Here is a 21,896-nt window from a genome sequence, read left to right as displayed (position 1 = left end):
AATAAGTTTTGAGACAGGACCCTGAATCCATCAAGCCAGTCATTTCCATCCTACAATGGCACAATGGGATTTCTGCTCCATGCGGTAAAGATTCAGACTGTCCCATTAGTTGAATTTTGAGGGCTTTTTGAAGCAAAATCAGTAATCCAGCAATCCTGTATGAAAGGAATTCGGAAATTCTGCTCACTGAACAGAAGCACTCCTTGGAGACAACATACATCAAACATGACTTAAAGGAAGGTTAACTTTTATTCAGATGATATCTTAAGGAATTTCCATTCTCATGTGAATGATGAACACTTTTATTATGGGGAGAGGCTGGTTAATCTTTAACCAAGAATTTACAAGAGATTTGTAAAACGAACAACAATTTATGAAGCTTCATGAGATCTTCCTTTTAGTCGGAAGAGTTTGTACTGCGATGCTACCAGGTCGATAGCTGCGTTAGGAAAGGAAGGACAAGTTGGGCAATGTGAAATGCCCAACAAATCCCTACTGGGAACACCATCCCTGGATATGACAGAGCAAACTCAGCCAAAACCCCATGCTGAGGGAAGGGTTCAATGGAAATGTGTGTGCAATCCAAGAGTTTCCAGAAAAATCTTAGGTCACTAATTCATTTCAAAAACATGACAGAGCCATTGGCAGGTGACCGGTGCCACCATTTGACACAGTAGGACCCCCGTGGACACATCTCGCATGGATGCTGAAGCCGATGGAAGGCATTTCTTTAGCTCCAATGAATATTAAAAGCAGACCTGTGCTCAACTCCCCTCTCTCATAACCCATGCTCAGAACCCCAACCCATAACACAGCCCGTCTCTCTAGGTAATTAACAGGATTTGTGAGCAGGTAGAAATACGATTCCTGGGAGGGGCCAAACCACCATGTGTTTCCTCCTGCAAGAAAGAAAAGTGTACGCATACACCAATGTGTCCAGAAAGTTTGAATGGAAAACCCTTTCATGTCAGAAGTTTATTTTTATTGGTAAAATATTAAATAATATACAGAATTAAAAACTGCACTTACACTTCTGAGAAGAAATAATTCTTGGACAAATTATATGCTTGTTCCTGAGATTCCCTACATTTATTCCAGTAGCTGTGCACTCAAGACAGTACAAACCTTTATAATATAATCCTTTTCACAAAGTATTACAAAGTTTCTGCAGCTTCTTTTATTTATACACGCACACACACACGGACTCCCACTCTCACATGGCTGTACAACACTCACACAGGTACAGAGCACACACATACAGATGTGCAACCATATGTATGCATGTATGCTAAGAAGAAAATAAAAATAACTACAAGTCCCATAGTTCAGTCTATAGCGGCAAAACTCTTTTAGCAGGGGGATACAGGTTTATATTAGGGTTGCTCACATGCACCACTGTCAAAGGGATTGTTTCTGAACTCCTTTTATAAGAGCACCTTCCAATGAACACATAAAGAAGTGGGACAATTCCCAGTGTCTTCACTGGCTTTTCGAGTAAACTCTGATGTAAATTTCAAATTTTTAATGTATTTTTTTTTAATTTAAAAGATTCCTCAATTTGAGCTCAGAAGATCTATCACAGAACTAAAAATTCTCACACCTGGGAGGAAAAAAGGGGTAATTTCCCAGGTCAGTTGGCCGGCTGTGGCCAGGAAAGGAGCAGTGAGGCGGGCAGAGCGCAGCCCCGGAGCGGCCGGGGGGATGCCCGACGAGGCCGGCCTGGCTCCCGCTGCTCAGCGCGGCCCCGGGAGCAGCGGGAGCCCAGCTGCCCACGGGAGGCTCCCAAAATCTGGCCCAAGGGGTGAGACCAGCGGGCACCGCCACGGTCGCCCACTGAACGCGTTGTTCTTCTTCAGCTCGGACACCAGGGGCTGGGCAATGATTTTGGCAATCAATCAGAAGGGGTGAGTCTCCTCGCCTTTGTTATTATTAAAAAGAAATCTCTTAAATACAAATTTAAAAGACAAAAGTGGCTACTGTGCATGCGCAGTAACTGCCTTTCCAAGAAATCTCAATGGGATTTTATTCCTTTTTGTTATTACGTACCTAAATACATATTTACACAACAGCGGCTTCAGTCTACTGGGGGGTGGGAGGGAAGGCATTAAAAATACACTATATATAAATACGTATGATATGTAAAACAAGTCCCATCTAAACTTATATAAGACAAGGACAACTCTAAAGAAGCTTTTCTGGTCTCTCAGGTAGATAAAGGACATGAGTCCTGTAATTCTTACGCAGGCAAATCTCTCCCTAGAGTAAATGGCAGTTTTGCCCTAGCTAAGAGATTAGGCCTAATCCAAAATCCATCGTCAAAGTCAACAGGAGTCTCCACTGAGTGGGTCTTGGATCAGACCAAAAGATCTTTTTTATTTTTTTGTCATTTTTAATAAACACCAATATTAAGTGCTTTTCTTAAAAAAGCTGCAATTAGAAAAGAAGAGGAAGGAAGAGTCAAGAACAGCTATGTCCTTAATTCTGGATGTGGATGTGTTTCAATGCCAACGACAAGCAGGGGGTAAATTATGGGCTTTAGCCTTAATTTACAGTTTCTCATCTTTTGTCGGTCGCAATCAGTTTACTTGAATCTTTAAATGCATTTAGGGCAGAGCATTTTGTTTCAGTGATTCGTGTGGACTGAGGAAGGAACACAGAAACCACTGTATACTAATAAGATGTCAGGGTAAGTATTGCACTTGAACAGAAAAATAACCCAAATATTGGTGATTTTTGTTTTTAGAATTAATACAAACAAATCATCCATGTCTGCAATGATCACGTTTAGAAAGCAGGATCCAAGAATGAAGCATAAGAAGCAAATTTGGGGTTGGTAACCCCCACCCTGGAATATAACAGTAGTAAAACGTTTTTTTAAAGCATTTTCTTCCAACAGGAAAAAAAAATTATATGACTTTTTTTTTTTAACTTTACAATTTTAAATCTTTCTAAACATTTGCATTAAAAGTTTCCAGTTTCTCATAAAAAGATACCTATTTTAGGAAAAAAAACCCAAAATAAAACAGAAAATAAAACCAACTAAAAAGGAAGGCAAATATACAGTATTATAATTACATCACTGTAGAGTCATCTCGAAGGTACCCTAGATCTTTAAAGTGTTAAAAAGAGTACGTACCTTATTTTTTTTCTGAAATGAACTTTTTTTTTCTTTTTTCTGTTTTTAATAAAAAACTACACTTGAGTACAAAAATATGTAAACAGACTGTACAGCCAATGAACAAAAAAAAAAAACCAACCCCAAAACCACCCCCCCCAAACCCCTAGACAGCCCAAAGCTACAGGAGATAAGAGCAGGCCCAGACTTAAAGCTCCGAGAAGGAAAAGGGGGACAGAGAAAAGCACAGAAAGCCAGAGGAGACTGCTACATGGTGAGGAAGTGAACGTGTTCAAGCTCTGAGGACACTTGACAATTCATCAAATAATTGATCACAGTTTCAGAATCTGAATGACTACAAAAACAGCCAAAAAAAGTCCTTCCCTTGTTACAGTGTGTTCAGGAATGAACATCCATTTCCAGTAAGCAATGTCAAATCCCAGTAAGTGCATAGTAGGGACTCAGTGACCTCCACCCCTGCAAAGAAGCTTTTCTTACTCAATGTCACTTGAGGTAAAACTAAATGGCCCAATTTACTGCAAAGTGGCCCCGTTGTGGCCGTAAGGAGCCGTGCTCCCCCATCCTTTAGCCAGCCTGGTGACAGAGACAGAGGCTGTGTGTGCCCAGGTACCCCCGAGCCCAGGGCCAGGGATTAAGGCTGCTACACGGAATAAGGGAACGCCTTCAGCGCCGCCAGCCAGGCCTGCCCAGAGCTGCTGTGCTGCACCCTGACCCCACGGCTGATGGGAGTGATCAGACACATGGGCAGCTGCCAGGCTCCTGTGCATGTCCACATCCAGCCAAAGGGATGGCATGAGGCTGATGGTGCTCAAATGTTTTCCTGGGCTGCAGTGCAGTCGCCTAAAGCAGCACCCGCTATGGAAAGGAAGCGCTGGCCCCAGCTCCGGGCCAGGCTGCTCCCTTTCTCCCAACAGGGTCCACACGGTACAATCCTCTCTCAAGACATGAGCTGATTAGCTTCACTGTCTTTCACTCTGTTGAAATACTTCACATACTGCTAGTTAAAATATCACTGGGTTTTTTTGTGTTTTTCTTTTCCAACGGTAAAAAAATATTAGTTTTACTACAACTATGCAGGTTTCTGTTGAAATGGTTGTTTCTGTCCACTGAGTAATTAGGCCCCAAGATGAAAAGGAGAAGTTTGTAAAGAAGGAGATAGCATGGGAAGTTATCTTCAAAGATGAGGACCCAAGTGTGCACACTGATAAACACCTTTCCAAAGGCTGGAAGCGAACAGGAACCAGGAATCTGCATGATCAACTGGGAAGGTAGGTGAATTAAACAGACACTGGTTTTACTGTTTTCTTGGCCTGTTAAGCATGCAGCATGGCAAAGCCTGAGCCCAGCCCTCCTCCTGACCGTCCTCTGCACATTTCAGAGCTGGGTATGAGAAGGACACAACCCACCTTTTAAGGTGCTGTTGTAGGAGGTCGAATTAGAAACTAAATTGGAAACCAGTGATGTTCTCCTTTGCTTTTATCTCAGAACACATCAATTGGATATACAGGAATCTACTCACTATGAAGGAAACACTAGCTCTTTTCTACCTAACTGCTCCCCTCACCACCCCTCTTTGGCTGCTCTGGCCTGGGCCCAGCAGAGCGTTGTCAAGGGGGTGGCTCTGGGCTGTTGCAGGGCACAGGGTCTGCCCAAAGCCTGCTGGCCCAGCCACCTCACCCACGGTGACCCTCCTGCCTTGGCTGTGCTGGCATACTCAGCTCTGCAGCCCTGCAGGGGGAACAACTGCACCTGAAACCAGGTCACCAACTCGCTGGGAAAGTCCCAGAACCAGCACTGTGCTCATCACCGCGGTGCTTCACCTCATGAGCCCCCTGAATGCCTCCTCCTGATGAGCTTTTCTCATCCCTATGCCAATTCCTGCGGCGACAGCAGCGAGACAGGCAAACTTGCAAACCACTTCCAAAGGACTCACCACATTTGTTTTCCCAGGCTGAAGCAAGAAGCAAGTGCTTTAAAGTCCGCTCCCAGACCTATGTGGGAACTCTAAAGCAGAGCAAAGTCCACTTCCAAAGGTGCTTTACTTAAAGCGCTGAGAGGGAGGAAACAGGAGACGCTTCCCTGGCTCTCCGCAGGGCACGGTGCAGCTGGGGGCTGCCATGGCAAGCCTTGGCATTGTGCTGGGGATGCTGTGCTCCCTGGGACTAGCTACAGACCAGCTCTGGCTGGATAGCTGGAATGTGCTTTGCTGGGGTAATTTGCAGCCCTTCCCACTCCTAAAAGCTGTGTGACTCCAGGAAATCTCACAGCAAAGTACTGAATAGGGTCCTCTCTCTGGGTCAAGCTGCCAAAGAGGGTGCAGAGCAAGAGGAGGGATGTTTCCTTTGGGTTGGTTTTTGTTGTGCATTCTGAAAGGGTCTGGTAGGATATCACAAACGACATCAGGATCTCCCAAAATGCATTTGGAAAAGGCACATATACAATAAAGCATATCTCTAACTACACAATACCATATATATATATATAAATGTACTTTCTCAAGCTCTCCAGTTGCCCCTGCAGGCCATCCACTTTTGTTTTTAAATGCTATTAAGCCAAGCTAAAATGTGGATTACTAGCAGAAAAGTCAATTTCATCACCCTTTTCCTAAAATCCCACACTGACTTCAGGTGACTCTGGCAGCCTCCCTCGTCCCCCCTCATTACGTTAAAAAGCACAGCAAGAGTTAAGGAAAGGAATTTATCCAGTGAAGGAGCTGCATTACTGTAGCTCCTGCCCTTGGCTGAAATAAGCACCTTTGCTGCAGTTGTCTCCAAAGGTTCTCTCTGGAGGAAGGAGTGTCTGTTGTCTGGCTTCTTTCAAATCAGAACAAGCTAGCCCAGGGCCTGGGCAACAGTAATAATGCCCCATGAAAGCCCAGTTTTGAAGGGTTGGGTTTCATTACTGACCTCCTGCCTGACAGCACAAATTTAGGGAAGCCCTTGTAAACAGAAAGAAATTTGCAAACTCTGACAATTGAGAATTTCTTCACCTTGCAGTAAACATACTTTAGGTCCACATGGCTACTTTGTGAGCTGTGTCCTAACATTGTAGAAACCAGTACCACTAAAAATCAGGCCCATTAACCCATTTAAAATCTTCCTCTCTGCTACAGACCACTACAGGTTAATGCCTAGACACCTTTCACATCACATTATAGATGAAAGCACTTTTTAAAGAGAATAAAATTATTTTAATCCCATAAGTTACTGAGTAAAGAGCAGGCTTTACTGAAAAATGCAATCTATTTTGATGTGCACTCCTAACAGATTACAAAGAGAGGTGGCTGTAAAATTAATCAGTCATAACTACAGATATATAGATAATGCCCTTTGCTCCAAGGATATGGATCACACCAAGAGCAGAATAAGCAGTCACACTTCTCTTTAAATTAATAGGCTTGTAATCCTCTAAACTGAGTCAGAATATTGCCATTTTTGATGTAAAAGAAGCAAAAGGGTTTACTGGCAGAGAAGTGCACGGATTTTTTTTTTTTAATGAAAATGGGGAATGCTCACAGGAAGCCAACTCTAAATTTGCAAATGCATGTTTCTAACCGGAAACCTGATTCCAAGAATTTCAAAAGAGTCCAATAAAAATCAGCCAGATTTGGTTTCCAGCACCAAATACTCAGAACAAACGGATTTAGAGGCCAAGGATTAGCTACTGAAATTCCTAGTACACTATGAATGACTAATGAACTTGACGAAACTCAAGAGCTTTTTTTAAAAATCCAATTCTTGCAGAGAGCAAGCAAGAAAAAACACCCAAAGAAATCTCTGTTGCCCCATTTTGCTCACTTTTCTGAAGGAACAAACTGCATTACATAAAGTTCTCTAATAATTTTCAGTAGGAAGTGAATGCTAAAGTACGTGATAATTCAAAATTTTGTTCAAAATTTTAACTAGAATTTAATCTTTCTTCTTTTCCTAACTCTAGGATAAAAGTCTTCTGTGAATGTTTAGAAAAGGGCATTGGTAATAAAAAATCAATGTGACCCCTCAAGTTTCTTCCTCTCCAAAAAATGTAGTTTCTCTAAGATAACTCCCCAGTGCCTCCCCAGTTCCCTCTGCCTGTGACACCAGGACATACAGACCTCAGCTGCTACTATTAGATCGAGAAGCTGGACTTAACTGAAGCCAGGTCCAAAATCAGTGGGCCACTCCATGCGATCTTTTAAACTCCCCCAGAATACACCTTACTGGAGGCATCAGTGAGTCATCAGTGAACCCAAGTGCACACTAATGAACTGCAGATGTAATTGCAGCCAACTGATCTGTGGATACACAAGAGATTCTCTACCTTTCCCGTATTCCGGTGCTTTCCCAAACAAAGGCAGAAATTTTAAACACTTTTTCCCTAGTGCTAGCTATTCCAAGAAACCACAGCCCAATGTTCTTTCACTGACCACAGAGGGGAGAACAGAGTGTTTCCTCCGGAGACTGAAGGGATTTGCCGGCAACCTCTCTCTATAGCTTGGGCATGTGTTTTTCTGGAGGCCCAGGAAAGCCCAACAACTCTCAAGGCACAAGACCCTTTCCCTTTCCACCTTGTTCTTAAAGGACCTTTCCTGCCTCAGCAAATCACCACCACCTTTTTCTATTCTTAATTTCCAGGCACATCCTGACACAAAGCACGGCCGCCCGCCTCCCTTGCTGCAGAGAATCAGCCACACAGAATAAAAGCGATGCCCTCCAGCATCTCCCTGCTTTTCTCCTACACAAACGTTTGACTGCACCAGGCACAAGACAATGAGAATGGTCCAGAGGATGGCACCGGTTCATTTGCCCCAGTTTCTTCTACATTAGGGTGAAGAAAGAAGGAGGGGGAACAACCCAAGGACATTAAGAACAATGTTGGGAATAGATCTTTAAATCTGTCTCTCCAAAGCCTGCATATTCCCAGCCTTGATAGGTCTCACATTACACAAGATGACATTTCTCTCCATATTGTATTATAATTAATAGGCTACTGCAAGACTTTACCAGCTCCTACTTAATAGCATTGCAGTGCTGGGAAGCAGTCATCAGGTAATCTGGCCATGATCTACTGTATTCTTTCTAAACACAGGTTCTAGCTGCCAAGAATGTCACCATAAAAAGATTTCAATCAATACCTTTCAGCTCCTACTTTCAAATGCTCCAGGTCTAGGAAGAGAAGAAGAAAAAAATCCAGTACCCTCAAAACGAACAGCAAACTGGCATATGCATCAAGTGCACAGATTGGAGGGAGCAGATGGGAATTCATTATGGCCTGATCTTGCTCTCTCTTTTATACTTTAGTAACTTTATCCTTTGGAAAAGGTCTCCCCAAGCGCATGGAGACCGGATCTTTCCATTCTCAAGCTGCGCTCTTGTTGCCAAACAACAACATTTCAATTGTGATTGGTACAAACAGTTGGGTTTCAATTGCAATCTGTCCTGTAGGTTTCAGCCCAGTTTTTACTGATGCAACTTGCTGGGTGGTTGCTGGCTTTGTTATTTACTGAGAGAGAAAGAAAGGAAACAAAATGTATCAATGGACTTGCTTTCTTGTTCAGTCCGCAGGTCAAGGACTCTCTCCTGAGTGTATTTCTCCATTTTCTTTCCCTACAGGGAAATTATTAAACTAGGAATAAAAACAAAATCTTTAAGTCCAAATCAATACACAGCACCTACATCTCCACTTATCTCTTTCTGAACAAGTAGGGATGCTTGTATGTGACCTGTTGATTTACCAGGCTTCTGTGCTCACCAGGAGCCAAGGCTATCCAGCAAAACCTGCTAATACTTTCGCCCCTAAATTAAGCAGAATTGATGACATACAAACAAAAGGAAGTCAGTGGTTCAGCAGATTACCAAGTAAGGAGTCAACAAGAGAAAAAACAGTCAAGGTTCAGATCTTGATGTAGCTGAAGTAGTTGGGGCAGTTCCATTAAATTCAATGGAGCCAAGAAGATTAATGTTGGCCAAGGATCTGGGTCCTAATGCCTTCCCAGCTGCAAGTCTTAGTTTAGGCTGTTGCCAAGAGGTTAACACTGTGATAGTAGAATGAGAAAGTATTTACATAATTATGTATCTATATATACCTATATTTAAAGAACAATTTGCTACTAGTACTTTTGTCATTTTTAAATCTGTAATTTTGACCCAAAAGTATTTCTGAAGAGCAGCAGAACCTCTTGAGTACTACAGACTCTCATCCACTCCTAGGCCACTTACTGTCCTAGAAGCAAGTTTAAATGTTATTTCTAAATGTTTTTTCTTAAAACTTAGGGTGCAACTAAAGAAATAAGGCTCCCAAGGGTCTCTAAGAAGCCAGTGAGACAACACATAGGCATGGAGTAACAGAATATAAACAATTCTAAAAAAAGGTGCTTCATAAGTTAAGAAAAATAAAAACACAAAGCCTCAAACTTACCACAGAAGGCCCTCAGACTTATGAAACTAAACTCCTGTAATGTGGTACAGTGTTAAGACATATATTTCTTTTTTTTTTTTTTTCATTTATTTACATTCTAGAGGGGCAATACACACTGAACCCAGGAAAATAGCTCACCCTTGAAAGTAGTTTTGAGAGGAATATTGACTTTGATTCATGCTCCTAACTCCCTACGAGTTTTGCTTTAAAAATAATTGTTCATTCTGCAGCACAAAGTTCCCCCCCTTTCCTCCAGCCACCAAAAGCTCACACCATATGTTCACATTAGAAAAAGGCTCTCCTCTGAAATGTTTCTACCTATTCCTCTGAAATTCCGAATGAGTGGCATCTTGTTGGGACTTGAAAGCACCTGGTATGGTTGAGCGACATCCCAAAAGAGGACATGGTGTAAGACTGACTGAGACGGACACGGACTGCCTTCCAATTCCCACAGAGAGCAAGGCGGGTCACTCCCCAAAAACTGATTGCCACAACAAACCCCTCTGTTATCCATTCCCTTCCTTCTTTCCATTCTTAAGCTGGGCAGAGCAAATGAGGTTGGGTCCACAAAAAATAAGGTTAATAATAATAATTAAACAACGGCAACAACAACAACAGCAACAACAACAAAATAGGCGTCTCAATGTCCGAAGAAAAGTGGGATTGTAAGTGCAGTATTTCTTCATGTGCAGTTCTTCTACTTCATACGAGTCCCCTTTGGATGAGAAGGCCTAGCGGAATGTGTGCTCCCCCCGGACTATGTGCGACGAGAACTCATAGCGGTCCTGGCTCCGGTAGCCACAGATGTTGCACTCCAGCGGGTCCCGGTAGCCGTGGCAGCCCATGTGGATGGTGTACATGACATGGTCCAGGAAGAGGACGCGACAGTGCTCGCACTTGAAAGCCCTGATCTGCTCCCCTTCTCCATTGATCACCTTGTACATATCCTTTAAAGAGCCCTTAGAAGCTTTTGTGACATCCAAAGGCTTGGCCTCTTCCTTCACATAAGCCGGGTTTGGCTTGATCTTGGGGGTTAAGGCAGCGTTTCCTGGGTAGGACTGGCGGTCGTCGTGGCTGCTGTCTGAGTCAGTAGAATCCAGGCAGCTATTGCTGGGGGAGCCCTCTCTATCCTGGATTCGACTCTTTGGTCTGATGAGGGAGATGGGGCCATCCATGTTGTTCTCGTGGCTGTCGGCTGTTTCCCTGCTGATGGGCCTCTCTATCCTGCTGGGATGATAGACCTGAGCGTAAGCTGAGCTGATGACCGGGGCCACCTCTGCAATTGTGCTCGGTGTGTGCTGCATCAGGGGGTGAAGTGCCTCAGCTCCAAGGTAGGTGATTGCATTGGTGATGGCTTGGTCCATCATGTGAGACTGCATCAGCTCAGCCTCCTTGTCATAGCTTAGGTTCATATCAAAGGGGATATCTGGATAGCCAAATCTCATGAACTTTTCACCTAAGAGATAGAAGCAAAACCATGAGCAAAATCAACATAATCACTGCAATGTTTCACTGCAAAAGGTGTGGGGAGGGACAGAAAACTCCCTGACTTGGGTGAAATTATTCTAGAGTCTAAAGTTAACATTCTTCTAATTTATTACTGACCTCCTATAAAGTTCCTGTCCTGTAGTAGGTAAAACAGTAACCTCACCAAGAGCTTTCTTCTTTTTTTTTTTTTTTTTAATTTATTATAGGTGAAACATGTGGCTGCAGAAACTTCCAGAGCAATTCCAAATCTTCAACTGAGCCTGACTGTGCCCATATTTCAAGTTAGGAAGTACATGTTAACTGGATTGAAATACTGAGGCCACTGAAGTTCTGACAGAGTATACCATTAGACATACTCTCCCCAAAATTCAAGGGACCATTTCACATGTGGCCCACAGCCTGAGGTGCCTCACACCTATCTTACAACAGGGCTGAACAGTGAGAAACCCAAACAACAGGTAGGAGGGCTTGTTATGGTGGCACCTTTAGAGCCACAATATGTAAATACTTTAACCAGCAGAAGAAACCCCCAAACATTCAATGAGAGCATGTGACCAAGAATGAAGCCATTTACAGGAGCAGTGAAGGCTGATCTTTGCAGTTTTCCTCCCTCAAAAAAAAAAAAATTATATCCTTTTTGGACTAAGAAAAAAAAGACATACACACCATTCCCTTCCCAGTGTCTAATTAGGTAAGAAAACAAATAGAGAAATGCACCTTTCACTGACACAGCATAAATTTATACCTAATGATGCTGAAGCTGGCTGGTTCATCACTGTGAATCCTAACTCACATCCTTGTAACGTTTTAACATCAATTCCATGACAGATGTGCAAAACCAGAACCACATGCTGGTACATTATGGCAGTCACAAGGCACTATATTACACATCACAGCTCTCCTTGGAGGTGAACAAATTGACCACTGTTTACACCAGGGCTCAGCACAGCAGCACTGCATTTTCAGTGATGGCTTTGGAGTCAGGTGAGGCAAAGCTCATGGAATAACTACTTTTTAAACAGGAAAGGTTATATGTGTATGATACAAGATGCACATGCTCCTATGTGTTCACATATGCAATTATGTGGTTGTTGACAGCTAATGTTTAAAGCTGTTTTTATGAAGTCTGATAGATAACATTGGTTGGTTTTCATTGTCTTTGTTACTTCACTTCCTTGGTACATAAAACCAGACTTTTTTTCCAGTAGTTAAGTTAATATATTCAAGAAGTCACTACTTACAAGTGGTTTGGCTACTCAAGAATTAAATTACTCAAGAAGCTTTTTCTATCACCTTTTGCCAAAATTGCTTGGAACACAATGTGTATAAACCACTATAAGAAACAGAACTGTAATCCCAAATCTCTTCCAAATTGCATTAGTACATTTCAACACAGCTATCACTCAGCATTTTATTTTTGACTATAATAATTCATTCCACTTAGCGTGACTTATTCTAAAGTGATGCATAGAGAGCAACCATGATGTCCTTAGAGATGATGATGTATCACTTCTGCTGGGTAACTTAGCCCTGATTATTAAGGTAATTAAATGTAAGTCTAAAGTGAAGCACATGAATATTCCTCCTCTGTTCAGCAATCCTGTTCACACGGCTGGACACCATACCATGCTTGTGTACCTCTGATGTGTACTCAATGATGGTGCTGGTAATCTGACACGACTGCTGGATGATTCTTGCCATCAAACATCCTCCTTTCAGTGTTGTGCTGTGGTCTGGCTGCCTGTGATAGCTGTGCTGCCACAGACAGGATGGACAGCTCTGCAACTGGACGTGGCTCCAGCCTCCTGTGAAACAGAGCAGCTCCTTCCCAAGTATGGCCAAAGGAGGACTGGAGGACAGCTCTAGGAGGCAAGTGTGTCTTGTGCCCACTGGTACCTGTCACCTGCTCTGGCCTCCTGTGTCATTCTTGTGTTTGGATAAAGAAGTAGATCTGGTGAGGGCCTGATCCAGCTGCCAAACACACTGTCAGTCCTTTGTAGGCTTTACAGATGAAGAAATATTACCCATCCTTTATGGGCTACTTGGATAAATGATGCAAACCTTATTTTGATTCCTTTCATCATCCATGTTTAGTTACTCCAGCACAGACAGCAAAGAAAGCTGTAAATTGCCAGTGACCTGAATTATTTATTCCTTTAATTATGAACCAGTTCCAAAGACGTCAGAGTCTGAGAAATGGAGTGCGACATAAAAAAGCAAAATAAATGATAACACGGGAAGGAGAGGGCGTAAAACGCAGAGCTCAGAAGTAACCAATAAACAGTCCAATAGCCCAGTACAATGTGGTTTCCAAATTGAATTCCTTTTCAGCCAATTCTATACTTAAAATCAGCTAATCAGACCAATCATCCTGAATTTTCATTTAAACTATGCTCAAAGTCTATTTATCCTTGCCCTACATTAGTGAAGTAGAAGAAAAAACTTCCTCCCCTCTGGCCATATGACATTCAAATAAACCCCAAAACAGGTATTTGAAGCTAGATCAAAGCACACAGACACAGCTGTCCTGTGATACCTGTAGTTCATCTCATCAAGTATCTAAAGCAGCTGCAATGCGGGATGCTTGGGAGAAAGCTCCAAGAAACCTTGGAGGAAGCTGTTCCAGCATTTCCCCCTGGGGAAGTTTCTCCCTGACCCCCATTAACCAGAAGCTGAGTGTAATTTGGCAGCCAGCTGATCTTCATCTGTTCTGGGACGCTGTGTATTTTTAATTCTTACTCTAACAACCATGGTCTTATCGTAAGCCACATAAATGTCTCCTTTTGCATCCTGCCACTTCTTAACCTCGGTGACATTCTGAGAGGAAGCTCCAAATTCCAACTGAAAATATGTGAATCTGCTCCACAAGACCGGCCTGAAGATGACTGCTTTTAATTTAACTGGAGTCTGCCTCTCCCTCATTGAACAAGAAGCAAAATTAAGTACTCACACTCCTGCACATTGCAAATTGTACTCTCTGCCTCCACTGTTTCAACTGGTTTGGTAAGACTAGTACCTCAAGTGCAGATATATAACCAAGTTTCTCACTCAGAAATGAATTCATTCTATTTGCTGTACGCTGCTTCCTTTCCTCCTGAAAAGTCAGCCATAGGAGAGACTGTGGTCCATAACCACAGTCCCTTGGAGATTGCTGATCAGAAAGAGCAGTAAGGCACTGATAGATGTAGCATGCAAAGATTTTAGCTTATGCTTACATGACCTTCTCATAAACACCATTAAGTTGTTTTGGACAGGTGCCATGCTTGCAGTATGCACAGGAAAATTTCCTGCAAGCAACAAAACCATTACACATTCTTCCTGATAGCGCTGAACAATATTTAATTGGGGAGAAAAGGGGAAGAAAAGTATGGTCATGGTGGAGGGGAGAAAAAAAAAAAAGAAAGGCAGCCAAGTGAAGACTGCTGTTATTCAATCTAAACACTGTGATGCCACTAAAGATCAGAAAAATAAGATACGGTAAATATGAAAGGGAGTACGTTTTTTCCTACATATGGACAGTGATATGTTACACCTATAGAAAAAACCCGATTTATCTAACAACAAAGTAGTATAACCTGCTGAAGAGAATAATAATGTAGCATAGCATCTCTTGGGCAAAGATTTCCAATCAGTAAATTTATCTCTGAACACAAGAACAACATATGGTCAATGGTGCATGAGCGGCCAAGTAAAATCACCTTTCTGGTCTAAATATATGACAACAGAGGAAATACTGCTGTCCCAGAGTTCCCCATGTGGGATGGATCCTTGCTGGCCTAACCTTGGCTCAGCACTGATATTTGTGAATGGTCAGCTGACTGAGAGCAGCCAGGTCAGTGTGTCAGTCCCCCCAGGTGAGCTGCTGCACACTGCTGGCCCCCTGCTATTCCAAGGCATGCAGCTTACTTACAGCCACCTTCAGGGGTGATTTAACAAATCCATCTGAATTTCCATTTAGCTGAGGGGCAACATTTTTTCTAAATGGCTGTGCTAATTGCTTACAGTCCTGTGATGCTCTCTGTAAGGGTCCTTAGTGTAGGCAGAATGAGACACCCTTAAGTTCTGTGTGACTGCCCTTCAGGGAGCGAGCAGTGGAAAAGAAAATACCTATTACGTGACTTCAGAGTCTGACACTTACCCGCAAAAAATCTCTGTTTCAGCTTCCCTCCTAAGAAGTTTTGCATTGTTTCAGTAGCAGTAAAAAGAAGCTTTAAGTTACAGCTCAAACCAAGTAAAATTCCCCATACTGTCACCTGTTACAAGCTGAGTAATTTTAATACGTCAAGACAGCAAAGTAAAATATGAATTCCTGACCTAGGATTCTAAATCTAGTAACCAAAAGCCACCCAATGCTGTTTCATATTCATGGATTAATAAGTTTACTGCGTGTAGAGTGCTGCACTTGGAGTAAGAACTTCTTCCAACACAAGGGATGTGATTTACTTCCTCATTCCAGTGTTATCAGACCAGTTGTTGCCAAGTGCCAGGAATTTAATATAAATTAGAAGTCTTGAGATACTTTTTGTTTATTTTTTTAACAAATACGGAGACAGGTAATTATATGACAGTCTTAGCTTGTTTTTGTTTTTCTGGAGCAAGGAGAGGGAAGATGACAAGTCTAAATCTCAAAAGGGCTAGAGAGAAGTTTAAAAAAAACCACAAACAAATCAGCATTAAGTAAAAAGCCAAATGTTTTCTGAGGCATTTTCATGATAGTGGATTTCACTTTTGAATTCTCTGGACTGGTAAAATGATTTCAATAATTATAATGATTTCTTGCTGTGATTTAACCACCTCCATTGCTGTATCAGAACCAAGTTGCGAGAGTGCTACTTTTCCCCTTGTTCTTCTGGCTATTACAAATAGCACACAACCTACACCCATGCACAAAAAAGAATAAAAGGCTCATTTCCAGCTTACCCACAAACTTCTGTGGGGTGGAGCTTTTACGCTTTCCCATGTTGCTTGTCAGCTTCTCTATAACAGCAGGTCTCTCAAAAGGCACCACAGAAATATTGTTGTCCATCACAGGCTCTTGTTCCTTACAATCTTCCAGAGCAGGTACTACATAAAACCAAAAAAATGGCATCAGAAAGGTCTGGTCTACACTCCACAGACAATACAAATAATTTGAGCTCTGCTTATTGTGCAACACAACATAAAGCAAGGTGTGAAAGCACTTTGGGCATCAAGACAGCAATCACCTATAAGCAGAGCCACATCCATAAAACATCCTCCCCTGGGAACATCTTATTTAGCAGAAACCCAAATTTTAGCACTTATAAAAGGGCTTGTTTTATTCTGGACACTCAAGATCAACAGTGAGGAGAGGAAAACTTTTGAAAACTCACTCTGTAGGTGACATTTTGTATTAATTACTCTTCGATATGGTCACCTGTCACCAATGTAAATCTTTAGTTACCATTCTTTGTGTATTCCCTTCACACACACAGCATAATTACTCTTAGTATTATCTTTTTGCACTAATCTCAGTGATTAAAAATCTCACACGGCATTGATGAGCAGTGTTTGTTGGGCCTGGCTGTGTCTTCCCTAAGACAAAGGGTTCTCAAATGAAGGATCAGTTTGCTAAAGCATATTTCCTCTTTTCTCACTGTAATAAGACTGTAAAATCAACACACACTGTACTGGAATTACAAGATTAACATCACATGGAAATTCCCTTCAGAATCAGACCCAGAAACTACCCATTTTTTGATTAATATTTTATCCCCTCAGATCCAACAGTCTGCAAACAGAGGTTTTCTGCATTTTACTTCACATCATCAGGGAGCAGGGATCAGCAGGGAGCATTCCTGTGCTAACTACATCGGGGGAATGCTCATATACTATATTTGAGACAAAACCAAAAAATCAGTAACTTCTGTCTTTACTCATTTCACTCCTCTCATTTGTTGGTTTAGGGAATAAGGTGATAAAACTAAAATGTAGGAATTCCACAGACTTCTAACCAGGGTAGTGAGCCACTTGCACAGGGTTTTATGCCACTTGCTGATATAGCCATTCTTAAGCACTTACAAAGTACTTTGGTTTTGTTGAGCATCCTCTTCTAATCAGCAGTACCAGACTGTGGATCAGGCCTGGAGAGTCCCAGTCATTTGCAGCATCTATCAAGTGTGTAGCTCTGCTGTTATGAGTTTAATACCAGGCCTAATTGTCCCTGCATTCATCCTCAGAAGGTAGCAAGAAAAACCTGAGAGGGATCAGCCACTAGGCCATGTGCTAACGGGATGGCTGGGGTATAAAGAATGGATGAAATGGATGACAGAGAAACAGAAACTGGGGTGCTGGGGCACAGAGTTCTGTAAACTGAGGGGAACCCATTGCATTCTGAGTCTTAGATCAGGCTCCCAGCAAAGTGCTGGGTATTGCAGAGGTGGCAGAGAAGGCCTGGCACCCTCGTGTTCTGCCAGCCCTCCTCCGGTCTCTCACCATGGCAGCCTTTTGTGTCACAGACACCTTCTCTCAGACAGTGCCATAAATGAACACCACCAGCCCACCTTCCTCCCATGGAACTGCACTACCTCCAGGATCCTGGCATGGAATAATCACCCCCCTGTTCCTAAACACAGCTGTTTGCTAGCACATAATACACCAAAAATGGGGTGATAAAAGCCTCTCTCTGCCTTCTTTCTAGTAAGAAAGAGCAAATTCCAGGCAATTACAAAACAGAGTATCTGCTCAGGTGAACTTCCCAATTCAGACATCATCATAATAAGAAAACATGGCAATTTATTCATTTGATTCCATTTGAGCCTCTGCTGCTATGGAAAGCTGAGTACTTTGAGGCTTAGAATCTACCATATGCTGTAAAATTATTTACTCTGCTGCTTTTTTATTTGTACAGGATGCTCCCCCTGAGAAACACAATGGTTTCTCATTTACAAGGCAGTCCTGCTGGCATCACTGAAAGGGAGGGGAAAAAAGCATAAATATGAAATGAATCTAATGTTGCAACAAAATGGGATGCAGTGTTCAAGTGACCTAATTAATGCCCAGTGCAGACTGGGAGGCTTGGAATACTTTAATAGCTAAGGGTAAAGTTTTAAGGTTAATTAAATACTGTACTTGGTCAGGAGCTATCTGCACTACTCAAGTATTTACCAAGGAGATTTGGGCAGAAATAAAAAATAATGTCTGCTGATTTTCACTAGGAACTGGCATCTGACTGTCCTTTTTGGCTTCCCCAGGCTCACTGGATGCATGCACACAGGGTGTGAATCCTGGGACGTGACTGCCATGGGCTATGTCCACCTGGGTGCAATTTCAAGGATTTCCAGCCCTTGGTGCATAGGACACACAAGGCTGGTCATGTGGTACTAGGAAGGTACTCAATCCCTCCTAGGAACACCTGTGCAAAGCATCCTGAACCAGTTCAAAGCTCCTCATTACTTTTAAAGCCATCTGAATAAACCCCAAATGTAGTGACATTTGTATGGTCTCATAACAATTAGGTAATAATTAAATAATTCTGCTGCTGGGCATATGTGTGTAAAATTTCCTACACATAATTTGAAACCTTTCTTCCATGAAAAATGAATAGTGCTAAAAAAGACATCTGCTCTTCTCTAAGTCAGACAAAAATCCTGCCTGGACTCATTTTAAAACTAAAATCATCAACAATAAAAACATTTCTTTTCCATCTTTTATGCTGAAGGTACTTTTTCCCACATCAGAACCCAAGTCTATAATCCAGGGCATTTCTCTTTTGCAACAGAATCACTGAATCACACCAATATTTGTGTTATGATGGAAATATGTTACCAGAGTGTGTTTTGTTATGCAGATTTCCTGGGAGCAGGGAAAGAAGGAAATAGTCTAGTTTCTGAAATAATTTAAACAGTACATAAAACTGGACCAAAGAGATGAGATGTCATATTTCAGAAACCCAAAAAGTTAAATATCACATTGACAATTCTAGATGCATTCATTTTCATTACAATTTAAAAACACACACAAAAAAAGGACACGTAGCCCAGCCTGTATTTTTTTTTAAGGAAAAACAAAATAAGAAAGAGGGAAAACAAACTGATCACACACAACTACCAGTTCTCAACAATCAGCTGCTCTGTAGTAGAAGCTCGTGTACACATTTACTCAGCAATAAATGCAATTCCTTTTTTGTTGTAGTACATCCTACTTTATTACCTTGAACAGCTGACAAGATATAACTCGCTCACATACAGCAACTCATTTTATGCTGAGCATTTACAGTCTCAGCTCAGGAAGACTTTTTTATTCTAAAAAATCAAACTTCCAGCCCAGGAAAAGCCCACGCTTGAGTATGTTTCTGTTCAGGGATGTTCTTCATCACCTGTAAAGGTGTGCTCCTGGATTGCCCATGGAAGAGTTCACTGCCTCTGACACTGTCAGTACTTAATTTTAGTTAATATGAAGTATTGTTTCTGAGCTAAACTCTTAATTCATAAACTTGGATAATCTTCAGAACAGTCTTTTTTTTTTCCCTGAAGACATTGTTTTTTCAATTAGAGTGAATATCTTTAACTTTTTACTTCTTAATTTGTAAGAAACAACATTGAACTATTAAAAGAATTTATGCTGTACCAGTGAGAAAAGAATAGGGGGAAAAAGAGAAGCAAAAAAATACCCAGTGTGTGTTTTGCTGATAAATATTTTGTGTGCAGACACCAGACACTAGGCTTAGTCTCAGCTGGTATAAATTAGTATTACTCCATCAACCTCAATTTCCTTTCTAAGGCTCACAATATTGCTATTTAAAAGAAGTGTGTGTGTGCAGAGAAATGACAGGAAATATTCCCATGGACCCTGGTGGGAAGTGTCCTGTGGGACCAGCATTTTAACGATGTTTTAAGCAACTATGTAAGAGGGAAAGACACAAGGCCATTGTGTGTTTTATGTGGAGCTGGCCTTTGAGCCTCACACAGCCTAGGGCTAGGCTTCTTTCTCCTTCTCCTGAAAAGAGTACCCTTCTCCATTCCTGGAAGAATCTCTCTGGACTTTTGGCTTCGTGGCAGTGAAGGAGAAGACATAACTGGGTGCAAATCATAGCCAGCCTTCAACATTTCTCCCCATTCTTTGCTGCAAAGGACATGTTCTGTCCATTTTGTCACCCCCAACACACTGTGAGCTAGGAGACTGGAGACTAATTTCTCCTTCCAGAGCCAGCACTGCTTAGCTGAAAAAATTCAACAACAAAATCATGGGATCTGTCTTGCAGCATCTGTCCTGCTGAGCAGGGAACAGGAACGCAAGGAGGGGCAACTCAACAAGCAACTGGCACCCTGCAAGAGGATGGAGCAAGACCCAGAGATTTGTATATTCCTACCCATCCCCAAAAACAAGCCCTCCTTCCTCCTCTCTTGTTTCCCCCTGTGGCTTCAGTCAGGTGATCCAGCCATCTGCAAGACAGAGACAATTGAAAGCACCAAAGTAGATGTCTGTAGCATGACTGTAAACTGATGGGCTTGAGCACAATGCTTGAAAAAAATCCAAACCCTCTAGGGGCTGCTTCCAGTTTTCTGGAACAATTAGTCTCTGCAGCAATAATTTGGATCAATGCTTAGTGTTGGCCAATGCTGGTGTTGTTAAAAGCAAGAGGAGCAGGATGCTGGTAGGGATCAGAAAATCCCCCCGTCTGTTCTGTGTGCAGTGGTGAAGTTGTGAGCAGGATACACACCAAAACGAAGTCAAGTGCTTCAAAATGCCCAGCAAAAACAAAACACCAAGTATTTGGAAAGAGAGTTAGGAAAGCTCACCCCAGTGGGATGCAAAATAAAAGTCTCCAAAACATACTCTTAGTCATCCTCAGGAATATAATTTCCATGTGCGACATGGGAGACAAGGAAATGAATACAGTTTTTTCAGGGTTAGTAAAAGGCCTAGCATTATGCTGAGTAACCATTTTTGTACTCTTCCCTGGTGTGTTTACAGTCCCAGGAAAAAGGACTTTGCTGCAGACCTCCAGAGGTTGGTGCTCCTGACCCTCAGGCTGAGCTTCACTGGTGTGAGTGGTGCTGGGATGGGAGCTGAGATTTATGACTGGTCCCAGCCGAATCTGGAGCTCCCTGTCACTGCCTGTCCTCGCTGTGCCCTCCCTAAAGAACTAAATGAAGACAGTGGATCAAACATCCCCTTAAACATTCACCAGGGGAGGCACAGACATATTTGCCCGGAGGAAAAAGAGGCACTAGTTGAATTCAAAGTGCTGCTTTAAGCTAATTTTGTTGAGAAAAGTGAAGTGGTTATGTGAACACTTCTATTTTAAGCCCAAGCAAAGTCAGTTCAGGCTGTAAATAAAAGAAATGTCCACATGGGATTTGCACTGGTTTAACTTCAGGTGGTAGAAAAATCAATGCAAGGTCAATCACTGCTGCTTCCTTGGGCAGACAAGGTTAAGGACTTACCCTTCCTGTCATGGCATTAGGCAGCTTAGAAAAAGCTTTAGATTTCCTCAGAAATTTCAATTAATTTAATGTATTATTTTAATAAATAACTGTCTAACAAAGCCAGACCTTGAGCGGCATTTGGGAAGCTCCTCCACAACTGGATCTCAAACATCCTGGCTGTCAGAGCTATGGACAGGCTCCTCTTATTCCCTAAGGAAAGGCTGACTGAAGCATCCCTCCCTGCTTAACAAGACAGGCACAAGGAGTGGGTATTTTTTTGGGAATCAATTCAGAGATTCAGTTTCTACCTAAGCCTCCCACTCCTTGACCAAGCCCACAACAGGTACCTCCAAAGAGCAAAGCCCTGAAATCTGCCTTTTCACTGACTTTTACCAGAAAAAAGCCACCTCAGGCACATTATCACTTGTGTCAATATCTTTAAAACATCCATGACATTTTAAATGTTGACTTTAGTCTCCAGGGTGTCT

General features: G+C 42.2%; 1 protein-coding gene across 14 annotated transcripts in view; it reads right to left on the bottom strand.

The window, feature by feature from the left end:
• Window positions 1-960: 960 nt before the first annotated feature.
• Window positions 961-21,896, bottom strand: part of IKZF2 (IKAROS family zinc finger 2) — a 118,214-nt gene continuing 97,278 nt past the window's right edge. For all 14 annotated transcript variants that reach the window (XM_072931872.1, XM_072931877.1, XM_072931870.1 and 11 more), the window contains 2 exons: window positions 15,941-16,084; window positions 961-10,988 (listed from right to left, as the gene is read on the bottom strand). In XM_072931872.1, the coding sequence (XP_072787973.1) occupies window positions 10,264-10,988; window positions 15,941-16,084 (869 nt within the window). In that variant the 3' untranslated portion in view covers window positions 961-10,263. The remainder of the gene's footprint in view (window positions 10,989-15,940; window positions 16,085-21,896) is intronic.

This window comes from Taeniopygia guttata, chromosome 7 (genome assembly GCF_048771995.1).
Source record: "Taeniopygia guttata chromosome 7, bTaeGut7.mat, whole genome shotgun sequence".
Classification (NCBI taxonomy): Eukaryota; Metazoa; Chordata; class Aves; order Passeriformes; family Estrildidae; genus Taeniopygia; species Taeniopygia guttata.
Note: the sequence above shows the minus strand (reverse complement) of the source record. Positions and strands in the feature narration are given on the sequence as shown.